Raw genomic sequence first — 20,534 nt, forward strand, 5'->3', positions numbered from 1 at the left:
ATACGGTAATGATATTTGTACAATAGATACGGTAAAGCAAATGATGTTTACCGTAATCTTTTGATCTTTTAACAGTGAAGAGAATAAATTCGTTGATACGGTAAAATTACGTTATACGGATTCATACGGTAAAAGGCTACAATGACAACAACACTGGATACGGTAATGTAATTAAGGGTGCAGTAAAATTGTAATTGCCCATGACAGTAAATACGGTATGTCCTGGCTATTGCTACAGTATTGGTGTGGTTTACAGTAACTAGTAAGATTATGCGTTGGGAAGGGATACGGTAATGATACTTGTACAATAGATACGGTAAAGCAAATGATGTTTACCGTAATCTTTTGATCTTTTAACAGTGAAGAGACTAAATTCGTTGATACGGTAAAATTACGTTATAAGGATTCATACGGTAAAAGGCTACAATGACAATGACACTGGATACGGTAATTTAAGTTAGAGGTGCAGTAAAATTGTAATTGTCCATGACAGTAAATACGGTATGTCCTGGCTATTGTTACAGTTTGGTGTGGTTTACAGTAACTATTAAGATTATGCGTTGGGAAGGGATACGGTAATGATACTTGTACAATAGATACGGTAAAGCAAATGATGTTTACCGTAATCTTTTGATCTTTTAACAGTGAAGAGACTAAATTCGTTGATACGGTAAAATTACGTTATACGGATTCATACGGTAAAAGGCTACAATGACAACAACACTGGATACGGTAATGTAATTAAGGGTGCAGTAAAATTGTAATTGCCCATGACAGTAAATACGGTATGTCCTGGCTAATGTTACAGTAATTGCTGTGGTTACTGTAACAATTAAGATTTTACATTGGAAGAGATACGGTAATGATACTTGTAGACTGGTACAATAGATACGGTAAAGCAAATGAGGTTTACCGTAACTTTTTGACCTTTTAAAAAAATCGAGGAAGTCCCCGTAAGGTCTTCCTCAAATATTTTGTTCTTTAAAGTTGGGCGATAGCAAGGAGTATAGAGTTTGCAGACATTCTGTTGTCAATAGAAGGCTCTAACATTGATGCAATAAGGGCTTTGAGGTTATTGCTGATATTTTTTGGAAAGGAAATGACACGAGAAAGCTGGGCTTGGACCATGGAAGTGGCATCTTCGTTTGGAAAGGGGAAGGCACCGAAAAGTAAAACGTAGAGGAGGACTCCAAGGCTCCACACATCGGCCTTCATGGTATTGTATTCCATTCCCATGACAACTTCGGGTGCAGCGTATGGCAGGGTTCCACAGAATTCATCAGATTCGGCGACAACTTCAGAAGCTTTGGCGAAGCCGAAATCGATTAATTTTACGGATCCTTTGAACAAAAGAACATTTTCCATTTTGATATCGGAATGAGCAATTCCATGAGCATGGCAATATTCAACAGCTTTAACGACTTGAGTAAAAACGGAGAGGGTTGCTTCTTGAGACATCAGTCCATTAGTCATGATGTAGTCAAATACATCGCCGAATTCGGCAAATTTCATTACGACGAAGGCAAATTCTTCAGCTTCGATGATTTGAAGGGCTTCGACGATGTTTTCATGTTTTAAGTTTAGGAAAGACTTAAATTCGGTTGTACTTTTAAGAACCTTTTTTATTACAACTTTATCAAAAATGTCGTGGTTTGCAGAGAAAACCTCTTCAGTAATACAAGTAATATCTGAAAATCCTTGGTTATTGAGAAAATCCATGTTTTTTCTTTAAGTTAAAGTGATATAGGTATAAATAAAAATAGTACTGCTTGCCACGACCCTAATCTTTTAAATATGGAAACCGATTTTGTGGATGAAACCAAATGACCGATTCGCAAGGGGTGATTTAATAATATTAAAAAAAAGCGGCCAGATTAAGAATTCGAAGTAATTTTACACCTGTGTTTAAATGGAGGGTACCTGTATATTGTCAACTAAAGAAAAAAAATACAGCAAAAGGCTGTAGTAAATGACAATGGAGACGGTAATGTACTGTAGTACTGTAACAATGAATTTGAAATGAGATGCCGTTTATTTACTGTATCAAAGGCACATTCAATGATACAGTAAATAAACGGCATCTCATTTCAAACGAAAATGGCAGTTCAGGCTTACTGTAACAGTTAAGAGACTAAATTCGTTGATACGGTAAAATTACGTTATAAGGATTCATACGGTAAAAGGCTACAATGACAATGACACTGGATACGGTAATTTAAGTTAGAGGTGCAGTAAAATTGTAATTGTCCATGACAGTAAATACGGTATGTCCTGGCTATTGTTACAGTTTGGTGTGGTTTACAGTAACTATTAAGATTATGCGTTGGGAAGGGATACGGTAATGATACTTGTACAATAGATACGGTAAAGCAAATGATGTTTACCGTAATCTTTTGATCTTTTAACAGTGAAGAGAATAAATTCGTTGATACGGTAAAATTACGTTATACGGATTCATACGGTAAAAGGCTACAATGACAACAACACTGGATACGGTAATGTAATTAAGGGTGCAGTAAAATTGTAATTGCCCATGACAGTAAATACGATATGTCCTGGCTAATGTTACAGTAATTGCTGTGGTTACTGTAACAATTAAGATTTTACATTGGAAGAGATACGGTAATGATACTTGTAGACTGGTACAATAGATACGGTAAAGCAAATGAGGTTTACCGTAACTTTTTGACCTTTTAAAAAAATCGAGGAAGTCCCCGTAAGGTCTTCCTCAAATATTTTGTTCTTTAAAGTTGGGCGATAGCAAGGAGTATAGAGTTTGCAGACATTCTGTTGTCAATAGAAGGCTCTAACATTGATGCAATAAGGGCTTTGAGGTTATTGCTGATATTTTTTGGAAAGGAAATGACACGAGAAAGCTGGGCTTGGACCATGGAAGTGGCATCTTCGTTTGGAAAGGGGAAGGCACCGAAAAGTAAAACGTAGAGGAGGACTCCAAGGCTCCACACATCGGCCTTCATGGTATTGTATTCCATTCCCATGACAACTTCGGGTGCAGCGTATGGCAGGGTTCCACAGAATTCATCAGATTCGGCGACAACTTCAGAAGCTTTGGCGAAGCCGAAATCGATTAATTTTACGGATCCTTTGAACAAAAGAACATTTTCCATTTTGATATCGGAATGAGCAATTCCATGAGCATGGCAATATTCAACAGCTTTAACGACTTGAGTAAAAACGGAGAGGGTTGCTTCTTGAGACATCAGTCCATTAGTCACGATGTAGTCAAATACATCGCCGAATTCGGCAAATTTCATTACGACGAAGGCAAATTCTTCAGCTTCGATGATTTGAAGGGCTTCGACGATGTTTTCATGTTTTAAGTTTAGGAAAGACTTAAATTCGGTTGTACTTTTAAGAACCTTTTTTATTACAACTTTATCAAAAATGTCGTGGTTTGCAGAGAAAACCTCTTCGGTAATACAAGTAATATCTGAAAATCCTTGGTTATTGAGAAAATCCATGTTTTTTCTTTAAGTTAAAGTGATATAGGTATAAATAAAAATAGTACTGCTTGCCACGACCCTAATCTTTTAAATATGGAAACCGATTTTGTGGATGAAACCAAATGACCGATTCGCAAGGGGTGATTTAATAATATTAAAAAAAGCGGCCAGATTAAGAATTCGAAGTAATTTTACACCTGTGTTTAAATGGAAGGTACCTGTATATTGTAAACTAAAGAAAAAAAATACAGCAAAAGACTGTAGTAAATGACAATGGAGACGGTAATGTACTGTAGTTTACTGTAACAATGAATTTGAAATGAGATGCCGTTTATTTACTGTATCAAAGGCACATTCAATGATACAGTAAATAAACGGCATCTCATTTTAAACGAGAATGGCAGTTCAGGCTTACTGTAACAGTGAAGAGACTAAATTCGTTGATACGGTAAAATTACGTTATAAGGATTCATACGGTAAAAGGCTACAATGACAATGACACTGGATACGGTAATTTAAGTTAGAGGTGCAGTAAAATTGTAATTGTCCATGACAGTAAATACGGTATGTCCTGGCTATTGTTACAGTTTGGTGTGGTTTACAGTAACTATTAAGATTATGCGTTGGGAAGGGATACGGTAATGATACTTGTACAATAGATACGGTAAAGCAAATGATGTTTACCGTAATCTTTTGATCTTTTAACAGTGAAGAGACTAAATTCGTTGATACGGTAAAATTACGTTATACGGATTCATACGGTAAAAGGCTACGGTAATGTAATTAAGGGTGCAGTAAAATTGTAATTGCCCATGACAGTAAATACGGTATGTCCTGGCTATTGCTACAGTATTGGTGTGGTTTACAGTAACTAATAAGATTATGCGTTGGGAAGGGATACGGTAATGATACTTGTACAATAGATACGGTAAAGCAAATGATGTTTACCGTAATCTTTTGATCTTTTAACAGTGAAGAGACTAAATTCGTTGATACGGTAAAATTACGTTATAAGGATTCATACGGTAAAGGGCTACAATGACAACAACACTGGATACGGTAATGTAATTAAGGGTGCAGTAAAATTGTAATTGCCCATGACAGTAAATACGGTATGTCCTGGCTAATGTTACAGTAATTGCTGTGGTTACTGTAACAATTAAGATTTTACATTGGAAGAGATACGGTAATGATACTTGTAGACTGGTACAATAGATACGGTAAAGCAAATGAGGTTTACCGTAACTTTTTGACCTTTTAAAAAAATCGAGGAAGTCCCCGTAAGGTCTTCCTCAAATATTTTGTTCTTTAAAGTTGGGCGATAGCAAGGAGTATAGAGTTTGCAGACATTCTGTTGTCAATAGAAGGCTCTAACATTGATGCAATAAGGGCTTTGAGGTTATTGCTGATATTTTTTGGAAAGGAAATGACACGAGAAAGCTGGGCTTGGACCATGGAAGTGGCATCTTCGTTTGGAAAGGGGAAGGCACCGAAAAGTAAAACGTAGAGGAGGACTCCAAGGCTCCACACATCGGCCTTCATGGTATTGTATTCCATTCCCATGACAACTTCGGGTGCAGCGTATGGCAGGGTTCCACAGAATTCATTAGATTCGGCGACAACTTCAGAAGCTTTGGCGAAGCCGAAATCGATTAATTTTACGGATCCTTTGAACAAAAGAACATTTTCCATTTTGATATCGGAATGAGCAATTCCATGAGCATGGCAATATTCAACAGCTTTAACGACTTGAGTAAAAACGGAGAAGGTTGCTTCTTGAGACATCAGTCCATTAGTCACGATGTAGTCAAATACATCGCCGAATTCGGCAAATTTCATTACGACGAAGGCAAATTCTTCAGCTTCGATGATTTGAAGGGCTTCGACGATGTTTTCATGTTTTAAGTTTAGGAAAGACTTAAATTCGGTTGTACTTTTAAGAACCTTTTTTATTACAACTTTATCAAAAATGTCGTGGTTTGCAGAGAAAACCTCTTCGGTAATACAAGTAATATCTGAAAATCCTTGGTTATTGAGAAAATCCATGTTTTTTCTTTAAGTTAAAGTGATATAGGTATAAATAAAAATAGTACTGCTTGCCACGACCCTAATCTTTTAAATATGGAAACCGATTTTGTGGATGAAACCAAATGACCGATTCGCAAGGGGTGATTTAATAATATTAAAAAAAGCGGCCAGATTAAGAATTCGAAGTAATTTTACACCTGTGTTTAAATGGAAGGTACCTGTATATTGTAAACTAAAGAAAAAAAATACAGCAAAAGGCTGTAGTAAATGACAATGGAGACGGTAATGTACTGTAGTTTACTGTAACAATGAATTTGAAATGAGATGCCGTTTATTTACTGTATCAAAGGCACATTCAATGATACAGTAAATAAACGGCATCTCATTTCAAACGAGAATGGCAGTTCAGGCTTACTGTAACAGTGAAGAGACTAAATTCGTTGATACGGTAAAATTACGTTATAAGGATTCATACGGTAAAAGGCTACAATGACAATGACACTGGATACGGTAATTTAAGTTAGAGGTGCAGTAAAATTGTAATTGTCCATGACAGTAAATACGGTATGTCCTGGCTATTGTTACAGTTTGGTGTGGTTTACAGTAACTATTAAGATTATGCGTTGGGAAGGGACACGGTAATGATACTTGTACAATAGATACGGTAAAGCAAATGATGTTTACCGTAATCTTTTGATCTTTTAACAGTGAAGAGACTAAATTCGTTGATACGGTAAAATTACGTTATACGGATTCATACGGTAAAAGGCTACAATGACAACAACACTGGATACGGTAATGTAATTAAGGGTGCAGTAAAATTGTAATTGCCCATGACAGTAAATACGGTATGTCCTGGCTATTGTTACAGTATTGGTGTGGTTTACAGTAACTAGTAAGATTATGCGTTGGGAAGGGATACGGTAATGATACTTGTACAATAGATACGGTAAAGCAAATGATGTTTACCGTAATCTTTTGATCTTTTAACAGTGAAGAGAATAAATTCGTTGATACGGTAAAATTACGTTATACGGATTCATACGGTAAAAGGCTACAATGACAACAACACTGGATACGGTAATGTAATTAAGGGTGCAGTAAAATTGTAATTGCCCATGACAGTAAATACGGTATGTCCTGGCTAATGTTACAGTAATTGCTGTGGTTACTGTAACAATTAAGATTTTACATTGGAAGAGATACGGTAATGATACTTGTAGACTGGTACAATAGATACGGTAAAGCAAATGAGGTTTACCGTAACTTTTTGACCTTTTAAAAAAATCGAGGAAGTCCCCGTAAGGTCTTCCTCAAATATTTTGTTCTTTAAAGTTGGGCGATAGCAAGGAGTATAGAGTTTGCAGACATTCTGTTGTCAATAGAAGGCTCTAACATTGATGCAATAAGGGCTTTGAGGTTATTGCTGATATTTTTTGGAAAGGAAATGACACGAGAAAGCTGGGCTTGGACCATGGAAGTGGCATCTTCGTTTGGAAAGGGGAAGGCACCGAAAAGTAAAACGTAGAGGAGGACTCCAAGGCTCCACACATCGGCCTTCATGGTATTGTATTCCATTCCCATGACAACTTCGGGTGCAGCGTATGGCAGGGTTCCACAGAATTCATCAGATTCGGCGACAACTTCAGAAGCTTTGGCGAAGCCGAAATCGATTAATTTTACGGATCCTTTGAACAAAAGAACATTTTCCATTTTGATATCGGAATGAGCAATTCCATGAGCATGGCAATATTCAACAGCTTTAACGACTTGAGTAAAAACGGAGAGGGTTGCTTCTTGAGACATCAGTCCATTAGTCATGATGTAGTCAAATACATCGCCGAATTCGGCAAATTTCATTACGACGAAGGCAAATTCTTCAGCTTCGATGATTTGAAGGGCTTCGACGATGTTTTCATGTTTTAAGTTTAGGAAAGACTTAAATTCGGTTGTACTTTTAAGAACCTTTTTTATTACAACTTTATCAAAAATGTCGTGGTTTGCAGAGAAAACCTCTTCAGTAATACAAGTAATATCTGAAAATCCTTGGTTATTGAGAAAATCCATGTTTTTTCTTTAAGTTAAAGTGATATAGGTATAAATAAAAATAGTACTGCTTGCCACGACCCTAATCTTTTAAATATGGAAACCGATTTTGTGGATGAAACCAAATGACCGATTCGCAAGGGGTGATTTAATAATATTAAAAAAAAGCGGCCAGATTAAGAATTCGAAGTAATTTTACACCTGTGTTTAAATGGAGGGTACCTGTATATTGTCAACTAAAGAAAAAAAATACAGCAAAAGGCTGTAGTAAATGACAATGGAGACGGTAATGTACTGTAGTACTGTAACAATGAATTTGAAATGAGATGCCGTTTATTTACTGTATCAAAGGCACATTCAATGATACAGTAAATAAACGGCATCTCATTTCAAACGAAAATGGCAGTTCAGGCTTACTGTAACAGTTAAGAGACTAAATTCGTTGATACGGTAAAATTACGTTATAAGGATTCATACGGTAAAAGGCTACAATGACAATGACACTGGATACGGTAATTTAAGTTAGAGGTGCAGTAAAATTGTAATTGTCCATGACAGTAAATACGGTATGTCCTGGCTATTGTTACAGTTTGGTGTGGTTTACAGTAACTATTAAGATTATGCGTTGGGAAGGGATACGGTAATGATACTTGTACAATAGATACGGTAAAGCAAATGATGTTTACCGTAATCTTTTGATCTTTTAACAGTGAAGAGAATAAATTCGTTGATACGGTAAAATTACGTTATACGGATTCATACGGTAAAAGGCTACAATGACAACAACACTGGATACGGTAATGTAATTAAGGGTGCAGTAAAATTGTAATTGCCCATGACAGTAAATACGGTATGTCCTGGCTAATGTTACAGTAATTGCTGTGGTTACTGTAACAATTAAGATTTTACATTGGAAGAGATACGGTAATGATACTTGTAGACTGGTACAATAGATACGGTAAAGCAAATGAGGTTTACCGTAACTTTTTGACCTTTTAAAAAAATCGAGGAAGTCCCCGTAAGGTCTTCCTCAAATATTTTGTTCTTTAAAGTTGGGCGATAGCAAGGAGTATAGAGTTTGCAGACATTCTGTTGTCAATAGAAGGCTCTAACATTGATGCAATAAGGGCTTTGAGGTTATTGCTGATATTTTTTGGAAAGGAAATGACACGAGAAAGCTGGGCTTGGACCATGGAAGTGGCATCTTCGTTTGGAAAGGGGAAGGCACCGAAAAGTAAAACGTAGAGGAGGACTCCAAGGCTCCACACATCGGCCTTCATGGTATTGTATTCCATTCCCATGACAACTTCGGGTGCAGCGTATGGCAGGGTTCCACAGAATTCATCAGATTCGGCGACAACTTCAGAAGCTTTGGCGAAGCCGAAATCGATTAATTTTACGGATCCTTTGAACAAAAGAACATTTTCCATTTTGATATCGGAATGAGCAATTCCATGAGCATGGCAATATTCAACAGCTTTAACGACTTGAGTAAAAACGGAGAGGGTTGCTTCTTGAGACATCAGTCCATTAGTCACGATGTAGTCAAATACATCGCCGAATTCGGCAAATTTCATTACGACGAAGGCAAATTCTTCAGCTTCGATGATTTGAAGGGCTTCGACGATGTTTTCATGTTTTAAGTTTAGGAAAGACTTAAATTCGGTTGTACTTTTAAGAACCTTTTTTATTACAACTTTATCAAAAATGTCGTGGTTTGCAGAGAAAACCTCTTCGGTAATACAAGTAATATCTGAAAATCCTTGGTTATTGAGAAAATCCATGTTTTTTCTTTAAGTTAAAGTGATATAGGTATAAATAAAAATAGTACTGCTTGCCACGACCCTAATCTTTTAAATATGGAAACCGATTTTGTGGATGAAACCAAATGACCGATTCGCAAGGGGTGATTTAATAATATTAAAAAAAGCGGCCAGATTAAGAATTCGAAGTAATTTTACACCTGTGTTTAAATGGAAGGTACCTGTATATTGTAAACTAAAGAAAAAAAATACAGCAAAAGACTGTAGTAAATGACAATGGAGACGGTAATGTACTGTAGTTTACTGTAACAATGAATTTGAAATGAGATGCCGTTTATTTACTGTATCAAAGGCACATTCAATGATACAGTAAATAAACGGCATCTCATTTTAAACGAGAATGGCAGTTCAGGCTTACTGTAACAGTGAAGAGACTAAATTCGTTGATACGGTAAAATTACGTTATAAGGATTCATACGGTAAAAGGCTACAATGACAATGACACTGGATACGGTAATTTAAGTTAGAGGTGCAGTAAAATTGTAATTGTCCATGACAGTAAATACGGTATGTCCTGGCTATTGTTACAGTTTGGTGTGGTTTACAGTAACTATTAAGATTATGCGTTGGGAAGGGATACGGTAATGATACTTGTACAATAGATACGGTAAAGCAAATGATGTTTACCGTAATCTTTTGATCTTTTAACAGTGAAGAGACTAAATTCGTTGATACGGTAAAATTACGTTATACGGATTCATACGGTAAAAGGCTACGGTAATGTAATTAAGGGTGCAGTAAAATTGTAATTGCCCATGACAGTAAATACGGTATGTCCTGGCTATAGCTACAGTATTGGTGTGGTTTACAGTAACTAATAAGATTATGCGTTGGGAAGGGATACGGTAATGATACTTGTACAATAGATACGGTAAAGCAAATGATGTTTACCGTAATCTTTTGATCTTTTAACAGTGAAGAGACTAAATTCGTTGATACGGTAAAATTACGTTATAAGGATTCATACGGTAAAGGGCTACAATGACAACAACACTGGATACGGTAATGTAATTAAGGGTGCAGTAAAATTGTAATTGCCCATGACAGTAAATACGGTATGTCCTGGCTAATGTTACAGTAATTGCTGTGGTTACTGTAACAATTAATATTTACATTGGAAGAGATACGGTAATGATACTTGTAGACTGGTACAATAGATACGGTAAAGCAAATGAGGTTTACCGTAACTTTTTGACCTTTTAAAAAAATCGAGGAAGTCCCCGTAAGGTCTTCCTCAAATATTTTGTTCTTTAAAGTTGGGCGATAGCAAGGAGTATAGAGTTTGCAGACATTCTGTTGTCAATAGAAGGCTCTAACATTGATGCAATAAGGGCTTTGAGGTTATTGCTGATATTTTTTGGAAAGGAAATGACACGAGAAAGCTGGGCTTGGACCATGGAAGTGGCATCTTCGTTTGGAAAGGGGAAGGCACCGAAAAGTAAAACGTAGAGGAGGACTCCAAGGCTCCACACATCGGCCTTCATGGTATTGTATTCCATTCCCATGACAACTTCGGGTGCAGCGTATGGCAGGGTTCCACAGAATTCATCAGATTCGGCGACAACTTCAGAAGCTTTGGCGAAGCCGAAATCGATTAATTTTACGGATCCTTTGAACAAAAGAACATTTTCCATTTTGATATCGGAATGAGCAATTCCATGAGCATGGCAATATTCAACAGCTTTAACGACTTGAGTAAAAACGGAGAGGGTTGCTTCTTGAGACATCAGTCCATTAGTCACGATGTAGTCAAATACATCGCCGAATTCGGCAAATTTCATTACGACGAAGGCAAATTCTTCAGCTTCGATGATTTGAAGGGCTTCGACGATGTTTTCATGTTTTAAGTTTAGGAAAGACTTAAATTCGGTTGTACTTTTAAGAACCTTTTTTATTACAACTTTATCAAAAATGTCGTGGTTTGCAGAGAAAACCTCTTCGGTAATACAAGTAATATCTGAAAATCCTTGGTTATTGAGAAAATCCATGTTTTTTCTTTAAGTTAAAGTGATATAGGTATAAATAAAAATAGTACTGCTTGCCACGACCCTAATCTTTTAAATATGGAAACCGATTTTGTGGATGAAACCAAATGACCGATTCGCAAGGGGTGATTTAATAATATTAAAAAAAGCGGCCAGATTAAGAATTCGAAGTAATTTTACACCTGTGTTTAAATGGAAGGTACCTGTATATTGTAAACTAAAGAAAAAAAAATACAGCAAAAGACTGTAGTAAATGACAATGGAGACGGTAATGTACTGTAGTTTACTGTAACAATGAATTTGAAATGAGATGCCGTTTATTTACTGTATCAAAGGCACATTCAATGATACAGTAAATAAACGGCATCTCATTTTAAACGAGAATGGCAGTTCAGGCTTACTGTAACAGTGAAGAGACTAAATTCGTTGATACGGTAAAATTACGTTATAAGGATTCATACGGTAAAAGGCTACAATGACAATGACACTGGATACGGTAATTTAAGTTAGAGGTGCAGTAAAATTGTAATTGTCCATGACAGTAAATACGGTATGTCCTGGCTATTGTTACAGTTTGGTGTGGTTTACAGTAACTATTAAGATTATGCGTTGGGAAGGGATACGGTAATGATACTTGTACAATAGATACGGTAAAGCAAATGATGTTTACCGTAATCTTTTGATCTTTTAACAGTGAAGAGACTAAATTCGTTGATACGGTAAAATTACGTTATACGGATTCATACGGTAAAAGGCTACGGTAATGTAATTAAGGGTGCAGTAAAATTGTAATTGCCCATGACAGTAAATACGGTATGTCCTGGCTATTGCTACAGTATTGGTGTGGTTTACAGTAACTAATAAGATTATGCGTTGGGAAGGGATACGGTAATGATACTTGTACAATAGATACGGTAAAGCAAATGATGTTTACCGTAATCTTTTGATCTTTTAACAGTGAAGAGACTAAATTCGTTGATACGGTAAAATTACGTTATAAGGATTCATACGGTAAAGGGCTACAATGACAACAACACTGGATACGGTAATGTAATTAAGGGTGCAGTAAAATTGTAATTGCCCATGACAGTAAATACGGTATGTCCTGGCTAATGTTACAGTAATTGCTGTGGTTACTGTAACAATTAAGATTTTACATTGGAAGAGATACGGTAATGATACTTGTAGACTGGTACAATAGATACGGTAAAGCAAATGAGGTTTACCGTAACTTTTTGACCTTTTAAAAAAATCGAGGAAGTCCCCGTAAGGTCTTCCTCAAATATTTTGTTCTTTAAAGTTGGGCGATAGCAAGGAGTATAGAGTTTGCAGACATTCTGTTGTCAATAGAAGGCTCTAACATTGATGCAATAAGGGCTTTGAGGTTATTGCTGATATTTTTTGGAAAGGAAATGACACGAGAAAGCTGGGCTTGGACCATGGAAGTGGCATCTTCGTTTGGAAAGGGGAAGGCACCGAAAAGTAAAACGTAGAGGAGGACTCCAAGGCTCCACACATCGGCCTTCATGGTATTGTATTCCATTCCCATGACAACTTCGGGTGCAGCGTATGGCAGGGTTCCACAGAATTCATTAGATTCGGCGACAACTTCAGAAGCTTTGGCGAAGCCGAAATCGATTAATTTTACGGATCCTTTGAACAAAAGAACATTTTCCATTTTGATATCGGAATGAGCAATTCCATGAGCATGGCAATATTCAACAGCTTTAACGACTTGAGTAAAAACGGAGAGGGTTGCTTCTTGAGACATCAGTCCATTAGTCACGATGTAGTCAAATACATCGCCGAATTCGGCAAATTTCATTACGACGAAGGCAAATTCTTCAGCTTCGATGATTTGAAGGGCTTCGACGATGTTTTCATGTTTTAAGTTTAGGAAAGACTTAAATTCGGTTGTACTTTTAAGAACCTTTTTTATTACAACTTTATCAAAAATGTCGTGGTTTGCAGAGAAAACCTCTTCGGTAATACAAGTAATATCTGAAAATCCTTGGTTATTGAGAAAATCCATGTTTTTTCTTTAAGTTAAAGTGATATAGGTATAAATAAAAATAGTACTGCTTGCCACGACCCTAATCTTTTAAATATGGAAACCGATTTTGTGGATGAAACCAAATGACCGATTCGCAAGGGGTGATTTAATAATATTAAAAAAAGCGGCCAGATTAAGAATTCGAAGTAATTTTACACCTGTGTTTAAATGGAAGGTACCTGTATATTGTAAACTAAAGAAAAAAAATACAGCAAAAGGCTGTAGTAAATGACAATGGAGACGGTAATGTACTGTAGTTTACTGTAACAATGAATTTGAAATGAGATGCCGTTTATTTACTGTATCAAAGGCACATTCAATGATACAGTAAATAAACGGCATCTCATTTCAAACGAGAATGGCAGTTCAGGCTTACTGTAACAGTGAAGAGACTAAATTCGTTGATACGGTAAAATTACGTTATAAGGATTCATACGGTAAAAGGCTACAATGACAATGACACTGGATACGGTAATTTAAGTTAGAGGTGCAGTAAAATTGTAATTGTCCATGATAGTAAATACGGTATGTCCTGGCTATTGTTACAGTTTGGTGTGGTTTACAGTAACTATTAAGATTATGCGTTGGGAAGGGACACGGTAATGATACTTGTACAATAGATACGGTAAAGCAAATGATGTTTACCGTAATCTTTTGATCTTTTAACAGTGAAGAGACTAAATTCGTTGATACGGTAAAATTACGTTATACGGATTCATACGGTAAAAGGCTACAATGACAACAACACTGGATACGGTAATGTAATTAAGGGTGCAGTAAAATTGTAATTGCCCATGACAGTAAATACGGTATGTCCTGGCTATTGTTACAGTATTGGTGTGGTTTACAGTAACTAGTAAGATTATGCGTTGGGAAGGGATACGGTAATGATACTTGTACAATAGATACGGTAAAGCAAATGATGTTTACCGTAATCTTTTGATCTTTTAACAGTGAAGAGACTAAATTCGTTGATACGGTAAAATTACGTTATACGGATTCATACGGTAAAAGGCTACAATGACAACGACACTGGATACGGTAATGTAATTAAGGGTGCAGTAAAATTGTAATTGCCCATGACAGTAAATACGGTATGTCCTGGCTATTGCTACAGTATTGGTGTGGTTTACAGTAACTAGTAAGATTATGCGTTGGGAAGGGATACGGTAATGATACTTGTACAATAGATACGGTAAAGCAAATGATGTTTACCGTAATCTTTTGATCTTTTAACAGTGAAGAGACTAAATTCGTTGATACGGTAAAATTACGTTATAAGGATTTATACGGTAAAGGGCTACAATGACAACAACACTGGATACGGTAATGTAATTAAGGGTGCAGTAAAATTGTAATTGCCCATGACAGTAAATACGGTATGTCCTGGCTAATGTTACAGTAATTGCTGTGGTTACTGTAACAATTAAGATTTTACATTGGAAGAGATACGGTAATGATACTTGTAGACTGGTACAATAGATACGGTAAAGCAAATGAGGTTTACCGTAACTTTTTGACCTTTTAAAAAAATCGAGGAAGTCCCCGTAAGGTCTTCCTCAAATATTTTGTTCTTTAAAGTTGGGCGATAGCAAGGGGTATAGAGTTTGCGGACATTCTGTTGTCAATAGAAGGCTCTAACATTGATGCAATAAGGGCTTTGAGGTTATTGCTGATATTTTTTGGAAAGGAAATGACACGAGAAAGCTGGGCTTGGACCATGGAAGTGGCATCTTCGTTTGGAAAGGGGAAGGCACCGAAAAGTAAAACGTAGAGGAGGACTCCAAGGCTCCACACATCGGCCTTCATGGTATTGTATTCCATTCCCATGACAACTTCGGGTGCAGCGTATGGCAGGGTTCCACAGAATTCATCAGATTCGGCGACAACTTCAGAAGCTTTGGCGAAGCCGAAATCGATTAATTTTACGGATCCTTTGAACAAAAGAACATTTTCCATTTTGATATCGGAATGAGCAATTCCATGAGCATGGCAATATTCAACAGCTTTAACGACTTGAGTAAAAACGGAGAGGGTTGCTTCTTGAGACATCAGTCCATTAGTCACGATGTAGTCAAATACATCGCCGAATTCGGCAAATTTCATTACGACGAAGGCAAATTCTTCAGCTTCGATGATTTGAAGGGCTTCGACGATGTTTTCATGTTTTAAGTTTAGGAAAGACTTAAATTCGGTTGTACTTTTAAGAACCTTTTTTATTACAACTTTATCAAAAATGTCGTGGTTTGCAGAGAAAACCTCTTCGGTAATACAAGTAATATCTGAAAATCCTTGGTTATTGAGAAAATCCATGTTTTTTCTTTAAGTTAAAGTGATATAGGTATAAATAAAAATAGTACTGCTTGCCACGACCCTAATCTTTTAAATATTTAAACCGATTTTGTGGATGAAACCAAATGACCGATTCGCAAGGGGTGATTTAATAATATTAAAAAAAGCGGCCAGATTAAGAATTCGAAGTAATTTTACACCTGTGTTTAAATGGAAGGTACCTGTATATTGTAAACTAAAGAAAACAAATACAGCAAAAGGCTGTAGTAAATGACAATGGAGACGGTAATGTACTGTAGTTTACTGTAACAATGAATTTGAAATGAGATGCCGTTTATTTACTGTATCAAAGGCACATTCAATGATACAGTAAATAAACGGCATCTCATTTCAAACGAGAATGGCAGTTCAGGCTTACTGTAACAGTGAAGAGACTAAATTCGTTGATACGGTAAAATTACGTTATAAGGATTCATACGGTAAAAGGCTACAATGACAATGACACTGGATACGGTAATTTAAGTTAGAGGTGCAGTAAAATTGTAATTGTCCATGACAGTAAATACGGTATGTCCTGGCTATTGTTACAGTTTGGTGTGGTTTACAGTAACTATTAAGATTATGCGTTGGGAAGGGATACGGTAATGATACTTGTACAATAGATACGGTAAAGCAAATGATGTTTACCGTAATCTTTTGATCTTTTAACAGTGAAGAGACTAAATTCGTTGATACGGTAAAATTACGTTATACGGATTCATACGGTAAAAGGCTACGGTAATGTAATTAAGGGTGCAGTAAAATTGTAATTGCCCATGACAGTAAATACGGTATGTCCTGGCTATTGCTACAGTATTGGTGTGGTTTACAGTAACTAATAAGATTATGCGTTGGGAAGGGATACGGTAATGATACTTGTACAATAGATACGGTAAAGCAAATGATGTTTACCGTAATCTTTTGATCTTTTAACAGTGAAGAGACTAAATTCGTTGATACGGTAAAATTACGTTATAAGGATTCATACGGTAAAGGGCTACAATGACAACAACACTGGATACGGTAATGTAATTAAGGGTGCAGTAAAATTGTAATTGCCCATGACAGTAAATACGGTATGTCCTGGCTAATGTTACAGTAATTGCTGTGGTTACTGTAACAATTAAGATTTTACATTGGAAGAGATACGGTAATGATACTTGTAGACTGGTACAATAGATACGGTAAAGCAAATGAGGTTTACCGAACTTTTTGACCTTTTAAAAAAATCGAGGAAGTCCCCGTAAGGTCTTCCTCAAATATTTTGTTCTTTAAAGTTGGGCGATAGCAAGGAGTATAGAGTTTGCAGACATTCTGTTGTCAATAGAAGGCTCTAACATTGATGCAATAAGGGCTTTGAGGTTATTGCTGATATTTTTTGGAAAGGAAATGACACGAGAAAGCTGGGCTTGGACCATGGAAGTGGCATCTTCGTTTGGAAAGGGGAAGGCACCGAAAAGTAAAACGTAGAGGAGGACTCCAAGGCTCCACACATCGGCCTTCATGGTATTGTATTCCATTCCCATGACAACTTCGGGTGCAGCGTATGGCAGGGTTCCACAGAATTCATCAGATTCGGCGACAACTTCAGAAGCTTTGGCGAAGCCGAAATCGATTAATTTTACGGATCCTTTGAACAAAAGAACATTTTCCATTTTGATATCGGAATGAGCAATTCCATGAGCATGGCAATATTCAACAGCTTTAACGACTTGAGTAAAAACGGAGAGGGTTGCTTCTTGAGACATCAGTCCATTAGTCACGATGTAGTCAAATACATCGCCGAATTCGGCAAATTTCATTACGACGAAGGCAAATTCTTCAGCTTCGATGATTTGAAGGGCTTCGACGATGTTTTCATGTTTTAAGTTTAGGAAAGACTTAAATTCGGTTGTACTTTTAAGAACCTTTTTTATTACAACTTTATCAAAAATGTCGTGGTTTGCAGAGAAAACCTCTTCGGTAATACAAGTAATATCTGAAAATCCTTGGTTATTGAGAAAATCCATGTTTTTTCTTTAAGTTAAAGTGATATAGGTATAAATAAAAATAGTACTGCTTGCCACGACCCTAATCTTTTAAATATGGAAACCGATTTTGTGGATGAAACCAAATGACCGATTCGCAAGGGGTGATTTAATAATATTAAAAAAAGCGGCCAGATTAAGAATTCGAAGTAATTTTACACCTGTGTTTAAATGGAAGGTACCTGTATATTGTAAACTAAAGAAAAAAAATACAGCAAAAGGCTGTAGTAAATGACAATGGAGACGGTAATGTACTGTAGTTTACTGTAACAATGAATTTGAAATGAGATGCCGTTTATTTACTGTATCAAAGGCACATTCAATGATACAGTAAATAAACGGCATCTCATTTCAAACGAGAATGGCAGTTCAGGCTTACTGTAACAGTGAAGAGACTAAATTCGTTGATACGGTAAAATTACGTTATAAGGATTCATACGGTAAAAGGCTACAATGACAATGACACTGGATACGGTAATTTAAGTTAGAGGTGCAGTAAAATTGTAATTGTCCATGACGGTAAATACGGTATGTCCTGGCTATTGTTACAGTTTGGTGTGGTTTACAGTAACTATTAAGATTATGCGTTGGGAAGGGATACGGTAATGATACTTGTACAATAGATACGGTAAAGCAAATGATGTTTACCGTAATCTTTTGATCTTTTAACAGTGAAGAGACTAAATTCGTTGATACGGTAAAATTACGTTATACGGATTCATACGGTAAAAGGCTACGGTAATGTAATTAAGGGTGCAGTAAAATTGTAATTGCCCATGACAGTAAATACGGTATGTCCTGGCTATTGCTACAGTATTGGTGTGGTTTACAGTAACTAATAAGATTATGCGTTGGGAAGGGATACGGTAATGATACTTGTACAATAGATACGGTAAAGCAAATGATGTTTACCGTAATCTTTTGATCTTTTAACAGTGAAGAGACTAAATTCGTTGATACGGTAAAATTACGTTATAAGGATTCATACGGTAAAGGGCTACAATGACAACAACACTGGATACGGTAATGTAATTAAGGGTGCAGTAAAATTGTAATTGCCCATGACAGTAAATACGGTATGTCCTGGCTAATGTTACAGTAATTGCTGTGGTTACTGTAACAATTAAGATTTTACATTGGAAGAGATACGGTAATGATACTTGTAGACTGGTACAATAGATACGGTAAAGCAAATGAGGTTTACCGTAACTTTTTGACCTTTTAAAAAAATCGAGGAAGTCCCCGTAAGGTCTTCCTCAAATATTTTGTTCTTTAAAGTTGGGCGATAGCAAGGAGTATAGAGTTTGCAGACATTCTGTTGTCAATAGAAGGCTCTAACATTGATGCAATAAGGGCTTTGAGGTTATTGCTGATATTTTTTGGAAAGGAAATGACACGAGAAAGCTGGGCTTGGACCATGGAAGTGGCATCTTCGTTTGGAAAGGGGAAGGCACCGAAAAGTAAAACGTAGAGGAGGACTCCAAGGCTCCACACATCGGCCTTCATGGTATTGTATTCCATTCCCATGACAACTTCGGGTGCAGCGTATGGCAGGGTTCCACAGAATTCATCAGATTCGGCGACAACTTCAGAAGCTTTGGCGAAGCCGAAATCGATTAATTTTACGGATCCTTTGAACAAAAGAACATTTTCCATTTTGATATCGGAATGAGCAATTCCATGAGCATGGCAATATTCAACAGCTTTAACGACTTGAGTAAAAACGGAGAGGGTTGCTTCTTGAGACATCAGTCCATTAGTCACGATGTAGTCAAATACATCGCCGAATTCGGCAAATTTCATTACGACGAAGGCAAATTCTTCAGCTTCGATGATTTGAAGGGCTTCGACGATGTTTTCATGTTTTAAGTTTAGGAAAGACTTAAATTCGGTTGTACTTTTAAGAACCTTTTTTATTACAACTTTATCAAAAATGTCGTGGTTTGCAGAGAAAACCTCTTCGGTAATACAAGTAATATCTGAAAATCCTTGGTTATTGAGAAAATCCATGTTTTTTCTTTAAGTTAAAGTGATATAGGTATAAATAAAAATAGTACTGCTTGCCACGACCCTAATCTTTTAAATATGGAAACCGATTTTGTGGATGAAACTAAATGACCGATTCGCAAGGGGTGATTTAATAATATTAAAAAAAGCGGCCAGATTAAGAATTCGAAGTAATTTTACACCTGTGTTTAAATGGAAGGTACCTGTATATTGTAAACTAAAGAAAAAAAATACAGCAAAAGGCTGTAGTAAATGACAATGGAGACGGTAATGTACTGTAGTTTACTGTAACAATGAATTTGAAATGAGATGCCGTTTATTTACTGTATCAAAGGCACATTCAATGATACAGTAAATAAACGGCATCTCATTTCAAACGAGAATGGCAGTTCAGGCTTACTGTAACAGTGAAGAGACTAAATTCGTTGATACGGTAAAATTACGTTATAAGGATTCATACGGTAAAAGGCTACAATGACAATGACACTGGATACGGTAATTTAAGTTAGAGGTGCAGTAAAATTGTAATTGTCCATGACAGTAAATACGGTATGTCCTGGCTATTGTTACAGTTTGGTGTGGTTTACAGTAACTATTAAGATTATGCGTTGGGAAGGGACACGGTAATGATACTTGTACAATAGATACGGTAAAGCAAATGATGTTTACCGTAATCTTTTGATCTTTTAACAGTGAAGAGACTAAATTCGTTGATACGGTAAAATTACGTTATACGGATTCATACGGTAAAAGGCTACAATGACAACGAC

The 20,534-nt window shown here is 36.5% G+C and overlaps 10 protein-coding genes across 10 annotated transcripts; all 10 read right to left on the reverse strand.

The window, feature by feature from the left end:
• Positions 1 to 981: 981 nt before the first annotated feature.
• On the reverse strand, positions 982 to 1,719 carry LOC148614120 (testis-specific serine/threonine-protein kinase 3-like). Its single transcript, XM_088590417.1, has one exon. The coding sequence runs from the start codon at positions 1,717 to 1,719 to the stop codon at positions 982 to 984; it is 738 nt and encodes a 245-aa protein (XP_088446543.1).
• Positions 1,720 to 2,744: 1,025 nt separating this feature from the next.
• On the reverse strand, positions 2,745 to 3,482 carry LOC148614121 (testis-specific serine/threonine-protein kinase 3-like). The gene has a single exon (XM_088590418.1). It carries the CDS (start codon positions 3,480 to 3,482, stop codon positions 2,745 to 2,747), a length of 738 nt encoding a protein of 245 aa, XP_088446544.1.
• A 1,290-nt stretch (positions 3,483 to 4,772) lies between these two features.
• LOC148614122 (testis-specific serine/threonine-protein kinase 3-like) lies at positions 4,773 to 5,510 on the reverse strand. The gene has a single exon (XM_088590420.1). It carries the CDS (start codon positions 5,508 to 5,510, stop codon positions 4,773 to 4,775), a length of 738 nt encoding a protein of 245 aa, XP_088446546.1.
• Positions 5,511 to 6,821: 1,311 nt separating this feature from the next.
• Positions 6,822 to 7,559, reverse strand: LOC148614123 (testis-specific serine/threonine-protein kinase 3-like). The gene has a single exon (XM_088590421.1). It carries the CDS (start codon positions 7,557 to 7,559, stop codon positions 6,822 to 6,824), a length of 738 nt encoding a protein of 245 aa, XP_088446547.1.
• Positions 7,560 to 8,584: 1,025 nt separating this feature from the next.
• LOC148614124 (testis-specific serine/threonine-protein kinase 3-like) lies at positions 8,585 to 9,322 on the reverse strand. Its single transcript, XM_088590422.1, has one exon. It carries the CDS (start codon positions 9,320 to 9,322, stop codon positions 8,585 to 8,587), a length of 738 nt encoding a protein of 245 aa, XP_088446548.1.
• A 1,289-nt stretch (positions 9,323 to 10,611) lies between these two features.
• On the reverse strand, positions 10,612 to 11,349 carry LOC148614125 (testis-specific serine/threonine-protein kinase 3-like). The gene has a single exon (XM_088590423.1). The coding sequence runs from the start codon at positions 11,347 to 11,349 to the stop codon at positions 10,612 to 10,614; it is 738 nt and encodes a 245-aa protein (XP_088446549.1).
• A 1,291-nt stretch (positions 11,350 to 12,640) lies between these two features.
• LOC148614126 (testis-specific serine/threonine-protein kinase 3-like) lies at positions 12,641 to 13,378 on the reverse strand. The gene has a single exon (XM_088590424.1). It carries the CDS (start codon positions 13,376 to 13,378, stop codon positions 12,641 to 12,643), a length of 738 nt encoding a protein of 245 aa, XP_088446550.1.
• A 1,596-nt stretch (positions 13,379 to 14,974) lies between these two features.
• LOC148614127 (testis-specific serine/threonine-protein kinase 3-like) lies at positions 14,975 to 15,712 on the reverse strand. The gene has a single exon (XM_088590425.1). The coding sequence runs from the start codon at positions 15,710 to 15,712 to the stop codon at positions 14,975 to 14,977; it is 738 nt and encodes a 245-aa protein (XP_088446551.1).
• A 1,289-nt stretch (positions 15,713 to 17,001) lies between these two features.
• On the reverse strand, positions 17,002 to 17,739 carry LOC148614128 (testis-specific serine/threonine-protein kinase 3-like). The gene has a single exon (XM_088590426.1). The coding sequence runs from the start codon at positions 17,737 to 17,739 to the stop codon at positions 17,002 to 17,004; it is 738 nt and encodes a 245-aa protein (XP_088446552.1).
• A 1,290-nt stretch (positions 17,740 to 19,029) lies between these two features.
• LOC148614129 (testis-specific serine/threonine-protein kinase 3-like) lies at positions 19,030 to 19,767 on the reverse strand. The gene has a single exon (XM_088590428.1). The coding sequence runs from the start codon at positions 19,765 to 19,767 to the stop codon at positions 19,030 to 19,032; it is 738 nt and encodes a 245-aa protein (XP_088446554.1).
• Between the last annotated feature and the right edge of the window lie 767 nt (positions 19,768 to 20,534).

The sequence above is a fragment of the Perna viridis genome, chromosome 6, assembly GCF_037379345.1.
Source record: "Perna viridis isolate PV_CMFRI_1.1 ecotype Kerala chromosome 6, ASM3737934v1, whole genome shotgun sequence".
Taxonomy (NCBI): domain Eukaryota; kingdom Metazoa; phylum Mollusca; class Bivalvia; order Mytilida; family Mytilidae; genus Perna; species Perna viridis.